The 19,340-nt window shown below is 44.6% G+C and overlaps 1 protein-coding gene across 2 annotated transcripts; it reads left to right on the top strand.

The window, feature by feature from the left end:
* The first annotated feature begins 6 nt into the window (after window positions 1–6).
* Window positions 7–19,285, top strand: RBBP4 (RB binding protein 4, chromatin remodeling factor). Of its 2 annotated transcripts, none has more exons than XM_004603575.2 (12): window positions 7–165; window positions 758–905; window positions 6,123–6,268; window positions 10,482–10,655; window positions 11,081–11,196; window positions 11,298–11,458; window positions 11,556–11,682; window positions 11,831–11,908; window positions 13,187–13,263; window positions 13,364–13,421; window positions 13,511–13,621; window positions 18,332–19,285. In XM_004603575.2, exons 1-12 carry the CDS (start codon window positions 150–152, stop codon window positions 18,395–18,397), a joined length of 1,278 nt encoding a protein of 425 aa, XP_004603632.1. In that variant the 5' UTR covers window positions 7–149; the 3' UTR covers window positions 18,398–19,285. The 2 variants fall into 2 exon arrangements, with proteins under 2 accessions (XP_004603632.1, XP_004603633.1); XM_004603576.2 differs by having other exon boundaries at window positions 18–165; window positions 761–905.
* The last annotated feature ends 55 nt before the right edge of the window (window positions 19,286–19,340 follow it).

The raw sequence follows: 19,340 nt of genomic DNA, 5'->3' as shown, positions 1-19,340 counted from the left end.
CCGGTGTTGGCGCGAAGGTACGCGAGTCGGACCTCACGCAGGGGCCGTAGGAAACAATAGAGGCCGTGCGCGCAGAGCGAGCGCTCGCAGCCTCCCCGCCCCTCCCGCAACGCTCGACCGGGGGAATCTCCGCGGCTCGCCTGCCCGCCATGGCCGACAAGGAAGGTGAGGGTGCTCGGGCCTTGCCAGGCGGTCGAGTGTGCGTGTTTGTGTGCGAGTTGGGGGGAGGGGGCGGCCTGCAGGCGCGGCCTCGACGCGGCCTGACTGTGGGGACGGGCCCGACCCCTGCGGAGCCCCTCTTCCCCCGCTCGAATCCGCCCGAGAACCCGCGCCCGAGCGCGCTGTGCACCCTCGGACCCGCGGCCTGTCGAGACGGGGCCGAGTCGGCGGCCGGGCCCGCGCGGGCGTCTGGCGGGTCGCCGTCGCCCCTCTCCCGGGCCTCTTTGGCCGGAGGTGGTGCTCCCCACCCACAGGGCTTGGGCTCGGGCCTGCTGGCCGGCCCCGTGGGCTTCGCGGAGGCGGAGACTCGCCGCCGAGCCTTGGCGCCGTCGCGCAGGCGGCTAACGGCGCGCCGGGCCGCGGTGACGCGAGGCCCGAGCGGACCTGGGGGGGGGCCTCGGCCTCGGTGTAGGGGGGGCGGCTGCAGCGAGGCCCCCACACCCCGCATCGGGCGCCCGCGGCCGCGACGGGGGCTTGGGACACGCTTCCTCGGTTTCCATTTGCGTTCACGCGCTTCCTTTGGCCCTAATTTTTTTAGCAGCCTTTGATGACGCAGTCGAAGAACGTGTGATCAATGAAGAGTACAAAATATGGAAGAAAAACACCCCTTTTCTGTACGATTTGGTGATGACCCATGCTCTGGAGTGGCCCAGCCTCACTGCACAGTGGCTTCCAGATGTGACCAGGTGATGATCCGAACCGCCCGTTAGCGGGCTCTCCTCGGCGTGTTTCTTACCTTGACTTTCCCCCTTTTCCCTCTCTCCGGCCCCCCCGGGGAGGGCGCGTCAGCCAGACCTATTCCCAAAAGGAAGGCAAAATGCGAAATTGTGTTGTCATTTATGTGATAACAGAAAACTTTTTTTTTTTTACTGATACTGCAGTGAATTGCCTTCTTGTTCGAGCTGTAACTGGTGAGATAATAACGCAACACTTACTGAACCAGCTTTCAAATAGCGGGGTGGGGGCGGGGGACCATGAATGATACAGACACGGTGGCCAGAGGAAGGAAAAATACTGCACTTGGAGTCTGAGGAATGACTTCCTAGAGCGAAGTGACAAGATGACAGCGAATTTAGGGAGTAGGTACTGTTGTGTTTTCGCAAAACTGCTGCACTATTAGGAAATCAGACGTTTTTTCACTATAAATTTCGAGTATTTTAGAAATCAAGATATTGCAAAATGTGAATTCTTAGAACTCTGTTTTATTTATATATATATTTTTTAAGCAAAAACTTGATAATTCACGTTAAGTTTAAACTGATAATGCTATTTTTACCCGGGCGTTGAAAACCAGGAACTGTGTTCTACACGTGTGAAAGTCATAATACCTACATATTTAGAATTGAATGTCTTTATCATGACCATGAGTTGCCATGTTCAACTGTCACCAGAATTACTTGCAGCATTCAATATCTGTTTCTGTCAGGAGTTCTCACTGTTCAAATATTTTGGGAACTTACGCAGGGTACTTGTTGAGAAATAGATGATTGATGGGTCCAAATCTATAATTGGTGTATGCTAGACAGTGGATTCCAAATACTGGCCATCCTATGCTACCAGTCTACTACTGAGCCTTTGGCTCTGAAACCCAGTTTTTTGGAGAGGGCACAAATGAGAAATTTCCCATTTAGTACTGTGATAAGTCAGACTTGGGAAATACTGAATTAGACTACCACCAAAGTGAAGTCTTAAGGGTTGCAGAAATAGTACAGCAGATTGGGCACTTCCCATGCACCTGGCCAACCTAAGTTCCTTCCCCGGCACCCTATGTTCCCCTAAGCACCACAACCAGCGACTTTGTACTTTATTAGGTAAATAAACTTTACTATGTTTGGCATTGCTCCAAATATTTTTCTTTCTCTTTTTTAAAAGAAAATATTCCACCTAAAAAGCAATGTTAGGGTTTTGCTTATTTTCATGTGTTTTTTATAATATTTTAAAAGCATCTGACGGGGGCTGAAGCAATAGTGCAGGGAGTAGGGCGTTGCCTTGCACGCAGCCGACCCAAGTTCTATTCCCAGCGTCCCCTGAGCACCGCCAGGGGTAATTCCTTTTATGGGGGGAAGGGGGGTCACACCCAGCTATGCACAGGGGTCACTCCTGGCTCTGCACTCAGAAATTCTCCCTGGTGGGCTCAGGGCACCATATGGGATGCTGGGAGTTGAACCCGGGTTGGCCGCCTGCAAGGCAAATGACCTACCTGGTGTGTTATCACTCCAGCCCTGACAGGAGTAATTCCTGAGTGCAGAGCCAGAAGTAACCCCTGTGCATTGGCAGATGTGACCCAAAAAGCCAAAAAAAAAAAAAAGAAAGAAAAAATGACAGTGCTCAGGGACTTCTTCTCTCATTTGGGGTTCTCCCAATGTTGGCTGAGGACCATGTAGTGCCAGCGTTCAAACATTGGGCCTACTATGTGCAAAGAAAGTGTTTATCCTGTTTTATCTGTTGGGGAGAGGGATTTTTTTTTTTCTGTTTCCTTTTTGTGTCACATCCGGCGATACTCAGGGTTTATTCCTATTTCTGCACTCAGGAATTATCCCTGGATGTGCTCAGGGAACCATACGGGATTCTAAGGCTTGAACCCGGATCGGCTGCATACAAGGCAAACATCCTATCCACTGTACTATCTCTTCAGCCCCAAGAAGCTGTTGAGTGCGCTCTCTGGCACCTTTTTTCCCCCCTTGAATTTTCAGATGTTCAGCCTCTAGATTATCTTACTGACTTCCCTAATATTTTGTATTTCAAATTTATATATTTGGAATATGTATTCTGTCTATGGGCTAGAGTGATAGCACAGTGGTAGGGCGTTTGCCTTGCACGCAGCCGACCCGTGTTTATGATTCCTCTACCCCTGTCGGAGAGCCCGGCAAGCTACCGAGAGTATCATGCCTGCACGGCAGCCTGGCAAACTACTCGGGGTGTGTTCTATATGCCAAAAACAGTAACAACAAGTCTCACAATGAAACGTTACTGGTGCCCACTCAAGCAAATCGATGAGCAGTGGGATGACTGTAACTGTGACTGATTGTTTCTCTGAAGATCTCGCCCCAGCTTTCTCCTCCTTCTGATTTTGTTTTGTGGTTTTTGTTTTTGGTTATACATGCATTGCCATTTCCCGGGTTTTTCTTTTCTAAACTTGAGGGTTCATTTATAAGGATCAGTGAATACTTGTGTAGTAATGTCTCTGGGCCAGGCATCCTCAAACTTACCATCAGCTGACAGAATAGTGAAACTCTGAATGCCCACTGCTCTGCCACCCCACATTGCTTCTCATTCTGGAGTAGACATGAGTGAGAATTCCTGTTGAAAACAAACAGTCAGATACTAATACTATTGGTTCTGATGCAGAGCCAGGAGTAACCCCTGAGCATAGCCGGGTGTGACCCAAAAAGAAAAAAAAAAAGAGCATCTGCTTTACCCTTTATACTGAAACTAATTCTGAAATAAATGATGGTGTGTTCTTTAGAAATTTTATATGTCTTCGTGTAGGGAATTATTCAAAGTGGAGTGTCTTTTAAATTTTTTTTTAAACATTTATTTAGCTTTTTGGGCCACACCCAGTGATGCTCAGGGGTTATTCCTGGCTCTGCACTCAGGAATTACTCCTGGCAGTGCTTGGGGGGACCATATGGGATGCTGGGGGTTGAACCCGGGTCTGCCGCGTGCAAGGCAAATGCCCTACCCACTCTACTATTGCTCCGGCCCCGAAGTAGAGTGTCTCAAAACACCCTATATATATATTACAGTACCACATATCACCACATGGTTGTTGCAGATTTTATAATGTTATTTTGCAAGGAAAGTAGTTTGCTACTATTAGGTGAAACTTAAGTGTTTAAATGATATGATATCCTTAGGCAGTGTAGTAGCTGCCCTTTATAAAATCATCTACTTTGCTCAGTTCCCTTTTCTTAGAATATCATCTTAAAGAGCCCTTGCCCTATTCATTTGATTTTTATGTTTGAGACCTATTCATGTATCACCTTCATGAACTTAATTCTGAAGGGATGCTTATCTGTAAAGTCCCTATCTTAGTGTGCTTTCATGTGTTGTGTTTTTCTATTTTGGCTGTTTACATAACTGATAGTTCCTGTTTGTTTTTGTTTTGTTTTTATCCACCCCCACCCCCCCATACCTGATGATGCTCAGAGTCTACTCTCTTTGTGGTGCTGGGGTTAAAGGATACCATGCAGTGAAGAGGAATAGAACCTGGGGCTTCTGCATGCTAAGCATGTGCTCCAGTTCTTTGGGCTATCTCCCTGCCCCCTAAATGTACCTAGTGTATTTGTTTTTTTCACCCATACCGAGCTACAGTGCTACCCAGAGCAAAACCCACCCAGGTATCTCCTTAGGATGTTAAGACCTAATCTAGAGCTCTGACATGCAGAGCAGGGGCTGGAGCAATAGCACAGCGGGGAGAGCGTTTGCCTTGCATGTGGCCAACCTGGGTTCGGTCCCCAGCATCCCATATGGTCCCCCGAGCACCACCAGGAGTAATTCCTGAGTGCAGAGGCAGGAGTAACCCCTGAGCACCACCGGGTGTGACCCAAAAAAGAAAAAAAAACATCCAATAATATGCAGGGCAAAACTCTACTCTTTGAGCTTCCTCCTTTTCTCAGGTCCTGTTTGTGTTCTGGGACCACACCCTATAAATCTTAGTAATACTGGCTTGATGGTTGCTCCCAGAGGTACTCTGGGGAATATCAAAGAAGCCTCCCACGCATTCTGCATGTGTTCAGCCCACTAAGCTATCCCTCTGTGGGTTTGGTGAGGGGTGGGGGGGTGCTATTCCTAGCTCCATTGAGACCTTAAGCCCTGTAACATTCAGCAGCCATGTAGTACCAGGGATCCAAACAGGATAAACTGCATGCCTTAGCACCTGTACTATCTCTCCCATCCCCTGCCCTTGTTTTTTTGTTTTGTTTTGGGGCCAGATGTGGGGTCACATCTGGCGTTGCTCAGGGGTTACTCCTGGCTTTGTGCTCAGGAATTATTGCTCAAGGGCTTTGCGGACATATGGGATGCCCATGATTGAACCCATATTGTCCACGTACAAGACAAGCATCTTAACTGCTGTAATATTGCTCCACTCCTGTTTCGGGTTTTTTAAGGACAGAAATCACGTCATTTGAGTTTGGACTTACACAGTATTTGGAGTAAAGTGTCTGTTTTTCAGGCACTTGTAATGTTTAAACAATCAGTTTACCTAATATTGTTTTTCTTTCCCCTTACATGAAGTTAGTGTGGTGAAGTTACCTAAAGCATATGATCAGGGATATAGCTCAAAGGACTAGCAGTGCACATTAGTAGCCCCATGCTTTTACATGCATGGAAACTTGGGTTTGATCCCAGGTACCCTTTTGTCCCTGGGCACTTCCAGGAGCAACCCTTGAGCAAAGTGCTGAGATTAGCCCCTGATCTTTATCAGGTGTGGTTCAAAAACAAGTATTATGGTTGGATTTTTTTTTTTTAATCTTGCTGTTTTGTTTGTGCTGCTCTTTTGGTTTTGGGTCACACCTTACTTGGTGCTTGGGGAACCATGTGATGCCAGGGAATGAACCCAGGTCTCCCACATGCAAAGCAGCATCTGCCCAGCTCCTGTATTCAATAACTTTTTTCTTCTTTTCTCTGCAACTTATTTGCAAAGGATGAGTTAATTTATAATTTCATTAAACTTTCCCCCGTGTATACTGTAAATTTTTGATAAATAATTTTAAACTTAGTATGCTGCGTATGCATTTCTTACTCTTGGTTTTATGAAAGATTAACAGAAATTGTAACTCTTAATGACCTTATTGTCTCAGACCCTGATTAGAATTATGCCTTTTGCATTATGTCATAACTGACTTTGTGGTCTCTTGGTGTTGTTAATTTGAATAGTGACCATATTCTTCCTGTTACAGACCAGAAGGAAAAGATTTCAGCATTCATCGACTTGTCCTGGGGACACACACATCAGATGAACAAAACCACCTTGTGATAGCCAGTGTGCAGCTCCCTAATGATGATGCCCAGTTTGATGCTTCACACTACGACAGTGAGAAAGGAGGTAAGACTCTAAAAAGGGAAAGGGGTGGCATATGTATGCCCACACATATATAGATTATACTGATTATGTCTGCATTAATGCTAAAAAGAGTGTAGACTTTGATAGAGTTGCTTCTCAAGTTAAAATCAAGATTAAAATCAGGACTTTGAAAGCCTGCATTTCAGCGTAGGTCCTGCGCCTAATTTGATCGTGGGAGTATATCTAAAATTGAACAAAGAAGAGAATCTCTGATTTATTACTGGTCATACTTTTTCCACTGTGAGACAGTATTGAGAATCAGCAGTGCCCCGTAGGGATGTGCTGTAAATTGGACTTTCAAAAGAGTTGGATTTTTGCTTTGGGCCACAGCTGGCTATGCTCAGAAGGTTTGGTTTGGGGGCCAAACACTGCAGTGCCTGAACTTAGCTTTATTACTGGCACTATCTGGTTCTCCGAGCAGCACAGCGGGTAGGGCGTTTGCCTTGCACGTGGCTGACCCGGGTTTGATTCCCAGCATCCCATATGGTCCCCTGAGCACCGCCAGGGATAATTCCTGAGTGCAGAGCCAGGAGTGATCCCTGTGCATCACTGGGTGTGACCCAAAAAGAAAAAAAACAAACATAAAAGCAAAAGCCCCTGAGCACTATTGGATGTGTCCCTGTCCCTCCCTCACCCCCATCCCCAAAATATATATTGAATAAAAGCTTTTATGTTTTGTGTTAAGTTAGACCTAGCAGGGTTGGTGCGGGGCGGGTACAGCATACCTTTCAATGCTTAGGGCTACTCCTGGCTCTACATTTAGGGATCCAGCTTTCCCAGGTTTAATTCCTAGCATCACATATGAACTCTTGAGCCTTGCCAGGAGTGAACCCTGAGTGCCAAGCCAGGAGTAAGTCCAGAGTACTGCCAGGTATAGCTCAAAAACCGGGGTGGGTAGAGGATGCTTTTACTGTAATTGTCCGTTTTATGGTTGTCTTCCATATGAAAGATAGAAAATAGAATATAGTTAGACCTTGATGATTTTTAAGTAGATAAGTCCTTATTTTCATAAGTATTTGTTTGGTATTAGTCATTTATACTATGTGCTAACCTCCCTGTACTTGGACAAAATGTCCCTTGTGTTATCTTTTTTCTTTATAGAGGTTTTTGATACAGAATTCTGAAGGGGAAGTTGATTTATTGCAAGAGGGATCTCCTTTAAAGTCTATTTTGAACTAAACTTTGTTTTTATTTTTTGGTTTGAGGACCATTCCTGGCTGTGCTCAGGGCTTTGTCCTTGCTCTGTGCTCAGGGATCATTCATGGGGACCATATGGGGTACCAGGATGCCAGGAATCGAGCCCTTGTTGGCTTGTGCAAAGCAAGAGCCATACCAATTTCACTATGGGCCCTGAACTTTGTTTTTGGGCCACACCTGTGAAGTTTGGAGGCTTCTTCCAACTCCAGGGTCACTTCAGGCTAGTGCTGGAGTAGAACTCAAACCTCCCACATGAAAAGCGTATTTAACTATCTGGCCTTTGTTTTCAGGTTTTTTAGCCTATTTGAAACATTTGCTTTTCAATGGCAGGGGTGGGTGCTCCCAAACAGTGCTCAAGAAATCCGGGTAAGAGCTGTACCCTGTAATGCTTGGTGAGCCATGTTGTGCCAGAGATTGACTCATGGTTGGTGGCATGAAAGGCCTACCTGCATCTTAATCCCAATATAATCTCTTTGACCCCCAGCTTTTCAGTTTTAGAAGTTGTCTAATATTCCAGCCATGTTATCCATCTTATTTTTGCTTTTGGTGGGTGAATTCAGGGCACCCTTGGCAGTGGTCAGGGGCTATTCCCAGGTCTATGCTTTGGGTTCATGACTGGCACTGCCTGTCATTCACTCCTGGTGGTGTTCAGGACCATGGAGAGCCAAGAATCTAACCCAGGCAGCCTCCTTGTGCTTCCCTCTTTGAAATTGAGGCCAGGAGAGATAGCACAGTAGGAAAGGCTCTTGCCCTACATGTAGCTGGCCTTAGTCTCATCCCCAGCACTGATGAGCCCCCAGTGTGGCCCTAGACCACTCCACCCACACCCACTCTCAACCCCCTCTTATTTTAAGAAATAACAATTTGGAAATCGAAGCCCTTTCACAAGTCACCAATCTCTAGTTCAGGTTGCAGAGCCAGTTAGGCTAAGGCCTGACTTCTGGCTACCTTATCAAACAGTCTGTCTGACTAATCATTAACTACCTTTGTTTATACATTGCTTTGCCAAGATTAAGTAATCACAAATTAAATTGTTACGTGTCTTAGAAGGGCACTCAGAGAACTCAAGTGCTTACAGTTATACTTGCCTATCTGGTTTATTTCAGCCAAGGTTGGCACATGTAAGTGTAGAGTGAAAAGATGGAACTGACTATTGCAGCTCTGTTTTCCCTCACCAGACTAAGAGAAGTGATACAGGGAGAAGAATGATTATTGCAAACCAGAAGTTCAAATTAGTGGTGTAAGAAGAGCTTTTAATGCATCTGTCTGATGCACTGATGACTGAGCATTTAATATTCATCAAACTAGTACTTTTATGGGGCCAGAGTGATAGTATGGTGGATAGGGTACTTGTCTTGCACCTCTTATTCAAGGGTTTGATCCCTGGCATCCCTTATGGTCCCCCAAGTCTGCCCGGAGTAGCTCTGAACACCTCTGGGTGTGGCCCAAAAACAAAGCAAAAAAACTTCTTTGGCAGTGCCAGTCATTGAACCCAAAGCATCACACTGGCTGGGAATGCACTCTACTGCAAGCCATGTCCCTGACTCCATTTTCAGTAGTAGTTTGAAAACCTAACTTCATTTAGGGAGCACACCCAGCAGTTTCACTCAGAATTCTGATGTTCTGTGTACTGGGAAGCAAATCTGGGCTTCCTCTGTGCTAAGTATGCATGCTAGCTCTTTGAGCCATCTCCCTGGCACTGAAACCCTAGATTTGTTGTGGGGAGTGGGGGAGCCCTACATACATGGTGCTCATGGATCAAGCTTGGCAGGTCTTGGAGGACTGTATATGGTCCTAGGAATCAAACCCAATTCAGCAACATGCATGGCAAGCACCCTACCTGTTAGACTGTCACTCCAGCCCCTGAAACCATAGATTTTTAAGTGGAATCAATATTTCTTACTTTCACAAAATTAATGTAAGTTATTTTACAATTAGAAGACTCTTATGTTTTATAGAGAATATAAAACTTACTAAGTCAATAGCTCCCTATAGTGATTGTATCATCATGTAGGTATAGTTGATAGTGTTCCTGGGTAGAAACATAGGACCTTAATGTAGGAAATTCCACAGTCATGTCACCACAAATTAGGGGGTTTTTTGTGTGTGTTTTTTGGCCACTCCTGATTGCACTTGGGTATTACTGCTGGCAATGCTGGGGAACCATGTGGGATGCTAGGGATCAAATCCAGATGGCTTCATGCAAGGTAAATGCCCTGCCTGTACTGGCCCCTGCAAATTAATATACTCAGCTGTTAGCCCATATAAAAATTCATAGATGGGGCTGGAGCAATAGCACAGTGGGTAGGGCGTTTGCCTTGCACGTGGCCGACCCAGGTTCGATTCCCAGCATCCCATATGGTCCCCTAAGCACTGCCAGGAATGATTCCTGAGTGCATGAGCCAGGAGTAACCCCTGTGCATTGCCAGGTGTGACCCAAAATGGAAAAAAATAAATAAATAAAAATTCATAGATGATGACTGTCTTCTCTACTATGTACTATTGTGGTGACGAATCAAATGAGGGACCCTGAGCAATAGTGGTGGGTAGAGCACTTGCCTTGAACATGACTGACCAGAGTTCAATCCCCAGCATTTCATATGGTCCCCTGAGCATCGCCAGTTGTGCCACTGCCGCCCCCCCCCCCAAAAAAAAAAAAACCAGAATGAAATAAAGGACTGGAGAGATAGTACAGCAGGTTGGGCACTTGCCTTGCACGTGGCTCATGGAGGTTGAGTTTCTAGCATTCAGAGCCACCATCAGGAGTAATTATGAGTGCAGAGCTAGCAGTAACCCCTGAGCATCACCAATTGTGACCCCAAAACCAAAATTAAAAAATTGAAACAAAGGATACAAGAGTGCTAACTTAATAGTGCTAACACCAGACTGGGGTACTACTTGGTATTACACTAATTAGCTGGCTAAAAGGCCTTGCCTGTATCACACTTTGTATATTGAGTAGTTCTTTGTCTTTATTTGCAACTTGTCTTATTTACAGAATTTGGAGGTTTTGGCTCAGTTAGTGGAAAAATTGAGATAGAGATCAAGATCAACCATGAAGGAGAAGTAAACAGGGCACGTTACATGCCTCAGAACCCTTGCATCATTGCAACAAAAACTCCATCCAGCGATGTTCTTGTCTTTGACTATACAAAGCATCCTTCGAAACCAGGTACTTGCCCCCTTTTGATAGAAATTATGAGTCACTATGATCATTTCTCCTAATTGTTTGCTATTCTTTGAGTAATGTACTGTCTTGTGGTTCATATTGATACATGTGGATAGTGGGGTGGGGGGGGGGCGTTGTTTGAGCACTAGGGAGACCAGAGTGTAGAATAGGATGGGCTGCATAAAAAACAAGCACCTCAGCCCTGTACTATCTCTGGACCTGTGTGGATATTGTTTTATTCTTTTTTAGGTGGGAAAAATGCTCCATTTAGATTGTTTAGCTTGAGTAGTATATATTTGGTCATAATGGGTCTGTGTTACTTAAAAGGAATAGAACTTTCAGCCCTCTGATAAAAATTAGGTTCTGCTTAACGTAAGATCCAAAGAGGCAGTATACCGAATAGTATTGATGTGACTATTACTTTTCAGACCCTTCTGGTGAGTGCAACCCAGACTTGCGTCTCCGGGGACATCAGAAGGAAGGATATGGGCTTTCTTGGAACCCAAATCTCAGTGGGCACTTACTTAGTGCTTCCGATGACCATGTGAGTATATTGTTTTGGAGTAAATTGGTTGGTTTCTTTGCTGGGGTATGTTGTAAATTAAGACTCTTCCTTTTTATTTAATCACTAATTTTACATTTAAGACCATCTGCCTGTGGGACATCAGTGCTGTTCCAAAGGAAGGAAAAGTTGTGGATGCAAAGACCATCTTTACAGGCCACACAGCAGTAGTAGAGGATGTTTCCTGGCATCTGCTCCATGAGTCTTTGTTTGGTTCAGTTGCCGATGATCAGAAACTTATGATGTAAGTTAAATCCATTTAGATAGTTTTTGTTTTACCTGTATTATGTTTAATTGCTCACTTAAAAATCTTTTTTCTTGTTCCTCTTTTATAACTGAAGTTGGGATACTCGTTCAAACAATACTTCCAAACCAAGCCACTCAGTGGATGCTCACACTGCTGAAGTGAACTGCCTGTCTTTCAACCCTTACAGTGAGTTCATTCTTGCCACAGGATCGGCTGACAAGGTCAGTTTGCTTTAAAAGAAAAGGGTGAATTTCTCTTGACTTTTTAAAAGTGGTGATCTGGGTTTTGTGTGTTATTTATTTATTTATTTATTTATTTTTGAAAGAAAAATGGTGAAATGGTATTTCCTCTCGCTTTTCCTTTTCACAGACTGTTGCCTTGTGGGATCTGAGAAACCTGAAACTTAAGTTGCATTCCTTTGAATCACATAAGGATGAAATATTCCAGGTAAGAGAAACCAGTGACTTTATTGCTGTTTGTTTTGTTTTGTGCCACTTGGTACTGCTTGAGCTTTGTCCCTGGCCCTAATTTTTTGTCTTCTTGAAAGCACTGTTGTATTTTCAAATATGCTAATATTAAGTTTTGAGCAGCCTATTTCCAAACTCACCACTATCATCAGTCTTAGCAGTCTCTTTTTAGGTTTTTTTTGGGGGGGGGAGTGTCACACCTGGTGTTGGCACAGTGCTTACTCCTGTCTCATACACTCAGGAATTACTCCTGGCAGTGCTCGGGGACCATATGGGATGCTGGGAATTGAGCCTGGGTCGGCCGCATACAAGGCAAACACCCTACCCTCTGTGCTATTGTTCTAGCCCTTTGTTTTGTTTTGTATACTTTTTTTTTGGGGGGGGGGTCACACCCGTGATGCACAGGGGTTAACTAGGCTCTGCACTCAGGAATAACTCCTGGTGGTGCTCAGGGGACCATGTGGGATGCTAGGAATTGAACCCAAGTCAGCCGCATGCAAGGCAAACGCCCTACCTGCTATGCTATTGCTCCAGCCCCTATATGCCTTTTTTGATAGCTATAAAAATTAGGATTGCTCTGTCTCTTTAATTTTCATGCTCTTTTGTTTTACCTTTTTTAAATTTCATTTTTGGGTTATGCATGGCATGTTTGGGGCTACTTCTAACTTGGTGCTATGGGACTGTAATGTTAAGAGTTAAACCCAGGCCTCCTACAAATGCCTAATTGCTATACCATCTCTCCAGCCCTCTTTGGCTTCTCCTTCTCTCCCCCCCACCCCCGCCTTATATATATATATATATATACATAAAAACACATTTCTGGGCCTTCAGTGCTGCTAAGGAACCTTCCTCTTTTCCTCTTCCCCCCAAAAAAAAAAAATTTTTATAGGGGTCAGGGATATGGCACAGTGAGAGTACATGCTTCATAGGATGTGATCCCTGGCACTACACAAAAAAAGGTTGCTACACTGTGTTTGAACTTAAAAGAGTGGTTAGAATTGTGGGTACTTGTGACATCTTTTATTAAAATTTTAAAAAAATGTTAAATGCAATTGTAGGAGGCCAGAGAGATGGTACAGTGGGTAGGGCATTTACTTTGCTCTCAGCCAACCTGATTTCAACCCCCAGCATCCTGTATGGTCCCAAGCCTAAACAGGAGTAAGCCCTGAGCACCCCCAGTTGTCCCAAAAACAAACCCAAAAAGTAACTGTGATTAATTTTCTAATTGGTATATTTTCCTCTTTATTCTTACATGCAGGTTCAGTGGTCACCTCACAATGAGACTATCTTGGCTTCCAGTGGAACTGATCGTAGACTGAATGTTTGGGACTTAAGGTAAGCTTTGTATTAGTATCTTTTCTGCAGTTAATCTTTTGTTTATGTTCCAATATTTGTTGGAGTGAATCTTGTAAAAATCTTTTTTTGTGTATTATAGTAAAATTGGAGAAGAACAATCCCCAGAAGATGCAGAGGATGGGCCACCAGAATTACTGGTATGTTCTAGACATTGATCAATATTGGACTAAGCTATACTTTATTATCCTTTATCTACTTCTCATTTTGGTTTTTCTTCCTTGTTTAGTTTATCCATGGTGGTCACACTGCTAAAATATCTGATTTCTCCTGGAATCCCAATGAACCTTGGGTGATTTGTTCTGTATCAGAAGACAATATCATGCAAGTGTGGCAGATGGTAAGCATTTTGTCATTTATTTTAGGGAAGTTAGAAAAATGAACAAAATATCACTTAATTTACTGGCATCTCTTTCCGTTACCTCTGCTTTTGTGCATGCTAGCATTCCCTATACCTATTCTTTACGATAACATGATTGTCTGCTTGTATCTGAAACACTATTCCCCTTTCTATACTGTTCGTTTCTACAATTTTACTTTCTCGTCTTATAAAAATGAATATGTCTTGGGGGCCGGAGTGATAGCACAGCGGGTAGGGCGTTTGCCTTGCACGCGGCCGACCCGGGTTCGATCCCCGGCATCCCATATGGTCCCCCAAGCACCGCCAGGAGTAATTCCTGAGTGCAAAGCCAGGAGTAACCCCTGAGAATCGCTGGGTGTGACCCAAAAAGCAAAAAAAAAAAAGAATCTGTCCGATCAGCTTTTCTGTTCTATTCCACACCTTAGTGGTTTGGTCTGGCTGATCTCTTGACAGACTGGTATTTGAGCCAGGAATAATCTCAATTTCCACAGGGAAAGTTTGGGCTTAATTGGAGGAAATTTCTGAGCAGTCAAACCTCTCTTACAGAATAATAGTGTAATGGGAATTGTAGTGGTAGTTCAGTGGGTAGGGCCCTTGTCTTGCATGGCACCAACCTATGTGTGATCTCTGGCACCCTATAGGGTGCCCAATTCAAAACTGTGTTACAGGGGCTGGAGTGATAGCACAGCGGGTAGGGCATTTGCCTTGCACGTGGCCGACCCAGGTTCAATTCCCAGCATCCCATATGGTCCCCTGAGCACTGCCAGGGATAATTCTGAGTGCAGAGCCAGGAGTAACCCCTGTGCATCGCCGGGTGTGACCCAAAAACAAAAACCAAAACTGTGTTACAGTAACCAGAAAGATATCAGGGCTGAAGTGCGTGTGAGGATAACTGGGTGTAGATTCATTCATGTCGTTCCTCCCCCTACCCCTCAGAAAACTACTGGTTACACACGTGAACTAGGAAAGTGAAATGGACCCCATGGACAAGTATACTGGTAAAATGTTCTAGGGGCTGGAGAAATAGTACAGCATTCGGGCACTTGCCTTCGAGCAACCATCCTGGATTTGATCCTAGGCATTCCGTGTGTGCCCCCTAAGCACCGCTGGATGTGGCCCCCCAAGAAAACCAAAAAGAAATAGTAAATACTTATTTCCACAGATTTTGTAAAACTCTTGGGGTTTTCTGACTAAGAAAACGGTTGCTTTTTACAAGGAACCACTTCTGGGGACCATATCTGAGTTTAGGCTAAGGAGGTGACTTGGGGAATTTTTCAGTAGCCTCAAAATTGGAAATAATCTCCAGAAAGACCAATCAATCACTTCAGCATTTAGCATTCCTGATTCCACTGTGCATTGACTGGGGGTGTTGAACTCTCTATGAAGAAAAAAAAAAGCTCCAAATTTCATGACTTGTGACAGTAGTGGCTATATCCATTTGCTGGTACTGTGTCACCTCCAGAGAGAAGATGCATACTTGTCTTTCCCACCGTCTCTCAGCTCTGCTATTCAGCTATTCCTGGTTGTAACCTTTATAGTGAATCAATAGTAGGTAAATCCTTTCCATCCTGAGTCATTCCATTGAAATAGCATATATGTGTGGGTAGTTTGCTGAATGATCCCAAAATTAGTAGCTGAATTGCATAGTCCACAGCCTGAATCCTCAGGGCTTTTTACTGGCCTTTTTAACAGTTTTGTTGTTTTGTGGTTTGGGGGATCCAGGGCCAGTCCACATGCTTTACTCCAGAGCTACATGTGGGCCCTGTACAGTTTTGGTGGTCATACTTTAAGCTCTTGGAATCTGCTGCTGTAGCTAAGTAGTGTTGGGATTGGCAGTAGATGATCAGAAATGAGAATTGGTGTCAGGGGACAATAGACCATATATGTTACAGGGGCCAGGAATTGTAGTCAGTGGTAGAGCACATGTATAAGACCCTGAATTTGAGGGGCCGGAGCGATAGCACAGCGGGTAGGGCGTTTGCCTTGCACGCGGCTGACCCGGGTTCGATCCCCGGCATCCCATATGGTCCCCCAAGCGCTGCCAGGAGTAACCCCTGGGCATTGCTGGGTATGACCCAAAAAGAAAAAAAAAAAAGACCCTGAATTTGATCATCAACACCACGAAAACGGTTGTGCTCATATGCAAATGTTTATGGACCAGAGGTTAGGTAGTACAGTGAGTAGGGGTGCTTGCTTTGCATGTACCTGACTTAGGTTCTTGAGTTTGATCCATGGCACTGTATAAGGTGTCCTGAGCACCATTAAGAGTGATCCCTGAGCACAAAATATTTGAAACAAAGCTTTGGTGGGAACTTTGTTTAGGGGGAATATTTGAAGGGGCTATACATGGTGAACTTCAGGGACTCGGCTACTGAGTCATTCCTCTGGAACCCAGTAATGCCAAGGGTTAAACCCAGGCCGTCCACATGTAATGCATGGGGTCCCAGCTATTAAGCTGTCTTTCCAACCCAAGGATTCTCTATCTCTGCCCTCCTTCCCCCACCCCTATATCTCTCCCTCTCCTACCTCCCCCCCCCTTCTGTATTTGGGCCACACCTGACAATTGTTTGAGGTTGCTCCTGGCTCTGCATTCAGGAATCAGTCCTGGTAGTGCTCGGGGACCGTATTGGATATCAGATTGAACCCGGGATGACTGCATGGAATGCAAGCACCTTACTTGCTGTACTATAGCTCTGGCCCCATCTTCCCCCCCCCCCCATGACTTTTTGACCACATCCTGTGGGGATCAAGGTTTACTCCTGGCAGTGTTGGGGGGACCATATGGAGTGCCAGGGATCAAACCTTGTATGTGGTTGAGCCACATACAAGACAAATGCTCTCTACCTATTGTATTCTTTTTCATCCATATTTTTTATTTTTTATTTTTATTTATTCTATATTTCAGTGGTAGTTTTTTTCGGGGGGAGTACTGTTTTTTGGGTTTTGGTGCTCTGGGATGGAACCCAGGTTGGCTTCATACAAGGTAAATGCCCTTCTGGTGTACTGCTGTACTCTGATCTGCAGTGCACTTTTTTATTGCTATTACACTCCCCCTGCCCCCTCCGTGTGTGTGTGTGTGTGTGTGTGGTGTGTGTATGTGTGTGTGTGTGTGTGTGTGCGCGCGCGCGCGCATTAGTCATCACCAGTCAACTTTCTTGATAAACTTGCCTATTCTGAACACTCATGCAGAGGGGTTTTGTTTGTTTTGGTTTTTGGGTCACACTCGGCAATGCACAGGCTCAGGAATTACTCCTGCAGTGCTCAGGGAACCATATGGTATGCTGGGAATAGCCGCGTGCAAGGAAAACGCCCTCCCTGCTGTGCTATCTCTCCAGCCCCAAATGCAGTTTTTTGACTGTTACGAATAACATCTGGTTAAAGGATTCACAGGTGACAAAAATAGAGTTTTGTGGAACTGTCTAAATGTAGCAGGATTAGCCTGTTTTCTCTTCTTTTTTCTTTTCTTTTACGACAACCATGATTTTAATAAATACAAACCAGCATAGGAAAAACTCGAAACCGCACATAAATCAAAAACTGGAATGCCACTGGTGGGGACAAAAGGCAGCTTTCTGACCCTTTGGCTCAGCCAGCCCCCAAATAAAAGCCAACAAAGGACAACCCAAGAAAATAACAAAGATTCATGCCACGCTATTAGGGGCATGTGAGGTGGGTGTGGGTAGGTGATGTGTGTCTGTCACACAGTGGCCAGCAGAGTCTCGGCCTGTTTCTTTTGGTACACAGCCATGCTCATTTATTTGTAGATGGTGTTACTTTGGGGTGGGGGTTCTGTTTTGTGTTTACATTGCTGTTGCGATGCTGGGGCTTCATGTGGTATTGGAGATCAGACCTGGGGCTCTTGTATGCAAAGTATTTGAGCCATCTCTACAGCCTCAACTGCATCTATAGTCTGTGCTTGATTTCACCCAACAACTGTACAGTTGGATATAATTAGGCATCTTTGGGGACATTTCAGCAGTGCTCAGGGGCTGTTCTTGCCTCTGTGCTCAGGTCAGTCACGTGGTGCTTGGAAATGGGGTATATCGTTGGGGAATGAAGCCTAAGCCTCATGCAAAGCATTCACTCAGCCCATTGAGCTAGATAGACACTTTTATTATTATGTTTTCGGCTTTTGGGGTCCGACCCGGTGATGCTCAGGGGTTACTCCTGGCTCTGCACTCAGGAAATACTTCTGGTGGTATTCATCAGACCTTATAGGATGCCGGGGCTCAAACACTGGACTGCTGCGTGCAATGCAAACGCCCTATTCACTGTGCTACTGCTCCGGCTCCTGAGCTAGATAATCTGAGGATTAATTATCTGTGCAACTGTCAGGACCATAGTTACACAAATCTAGCTGGTGTTGTCTCCTGGAAACCTAGGTGGGAGCATGATCATTTATGTGTTTGAAGCTTGAATTAAGAAATGAAGTTGCTGGAGCAATAGTACAGCGGGTAGAGCGTTTGCCTTGCATGCGGCCAACCCGGGTTCGATTCCAGCATCCCATATGGTCCCCCAAGCACCGCCAGGAGTAGTTCCTGAGTGCAGAGCCAGGAGTAACCCCGAGCATCGCCGGGTGTGACCCAAAAAGCAAAAAAAAAAAAAAAAAGTTGTAACAGACTTTATTTTTGAAGCCTCTAGAAGTCACCTTCAATGTTTAAGTGCTCTCTTATGTTTGTTTCTTGGCAGGCAGAGAACATTTATAATGACGAAGACCCTGAAGGAAGCGTTGATCCAGAAGGACAAGGGTCCTAGATATAATGTCTGCACTTGTGATTTTAGACTCCCCTTTTTCCCTCTCAACCCAAGATTGATTTAACACTGGTTTTGAGACACAGACTTGTTCGGCTATCTCTCTTTTTAGGTACCGTCAACAATGTTATTAGCTCAAACAGAGGGTATTTTCTAAATATTAACTGGGGGGCTTGATTCAGTAAAGCCACAGGCATATTTAAACTTTTTTCTGGAATTTTCTAGTAACATAGGTCTGAAGTAGCAGTGGAAAGGGGGGGCGTTTTGCGTGGTCATTTTTCTTTCATACTACATCCCCAAGTTTTTCAGTGAAGGCTGGAGTAAGGAAGAAAGCCAAGTGAGGTAGGTGTCTGAGCCATTAAATAGAAAATACCTGAAGATGTCCTTTTTATTCAGGAGAGGGGAGATTTAAGACACAAATTTCTACTCTTAAAATATTCACAACAACTTTCAGATGCACATTGTCCTATGTAGACCATTCTTCGTTTCTTCAGTTAAGTCAAATTTACATGTTTCTCTCCCAATGTTTTGCTTGTTAGTGTATTTCTTGAGCTGTTTTCATATTATTTTCCTTTCTGTGAAATGGTTTTTTGTTTTTTAAAACTTGGGACCACCAAGTTGTAAAGATGTATGTTTTTACCTGACAGTTTTACCACAGGTAGACTGTCTTGTTAAGTCAAGAAGAGTGAATCTCAATACCTTGTATTTGTTTTTAAAATTAAATTAATCCTGCATAAAAGTTGCTTTTTTTTTTTTTGCTTAGGAGTTAGTCTTTGACCACTAGTTTGATACCATCTCTATACTGAGTGACCAGTTTCACCAGCAGGCCTGTTACACTCCGTGACTAACTGTGTAAGTGCTTATAATGGAATAAATTGCTTTTCTACGTAACCCCATGCTGATGGGTTTCATTTAGTATATAAACATCCATCAAACACCTGTTTCT

This window comes from Sorex araneus, chromosome 5 (assembly GCF_027595985.1).
Source record: "Sorex araneus isolate mSorAra2 chromosome 5, mSorAra2.pri, whole genome shotgun sequence".
Taxonomy (NCBI): Eukaryota; Metazoa; Chordata; class Mammalia; order Eulipotyphla; family Soricidae; genus Sorex; species Sorex araneus.
Note: the sequence above shows the minus strand (reverse complement) of the source record. Positions and strands in the feature narration are given on the sequence as shown.

Bases quoted from the DNA above. Each gene is read 5' to 3' on its own strand.
- RBBP4 (XM_004603575.2), top strand. The intron at 11,197-11,297 runs GTGAGTATATTG...TTTACATTTAAG, and splicing joins TTAGTGCTTCCGATGACCAT to ACCATCTGCCTGTGGGACAT. The intron at 11,683-11,830 runs GTCAGTTTGCTT...TCCTTTTCACAG, and splicing joins CCACAGGATCGGCTGACAAG to ACTGTTGCCTTGTGGGATCT.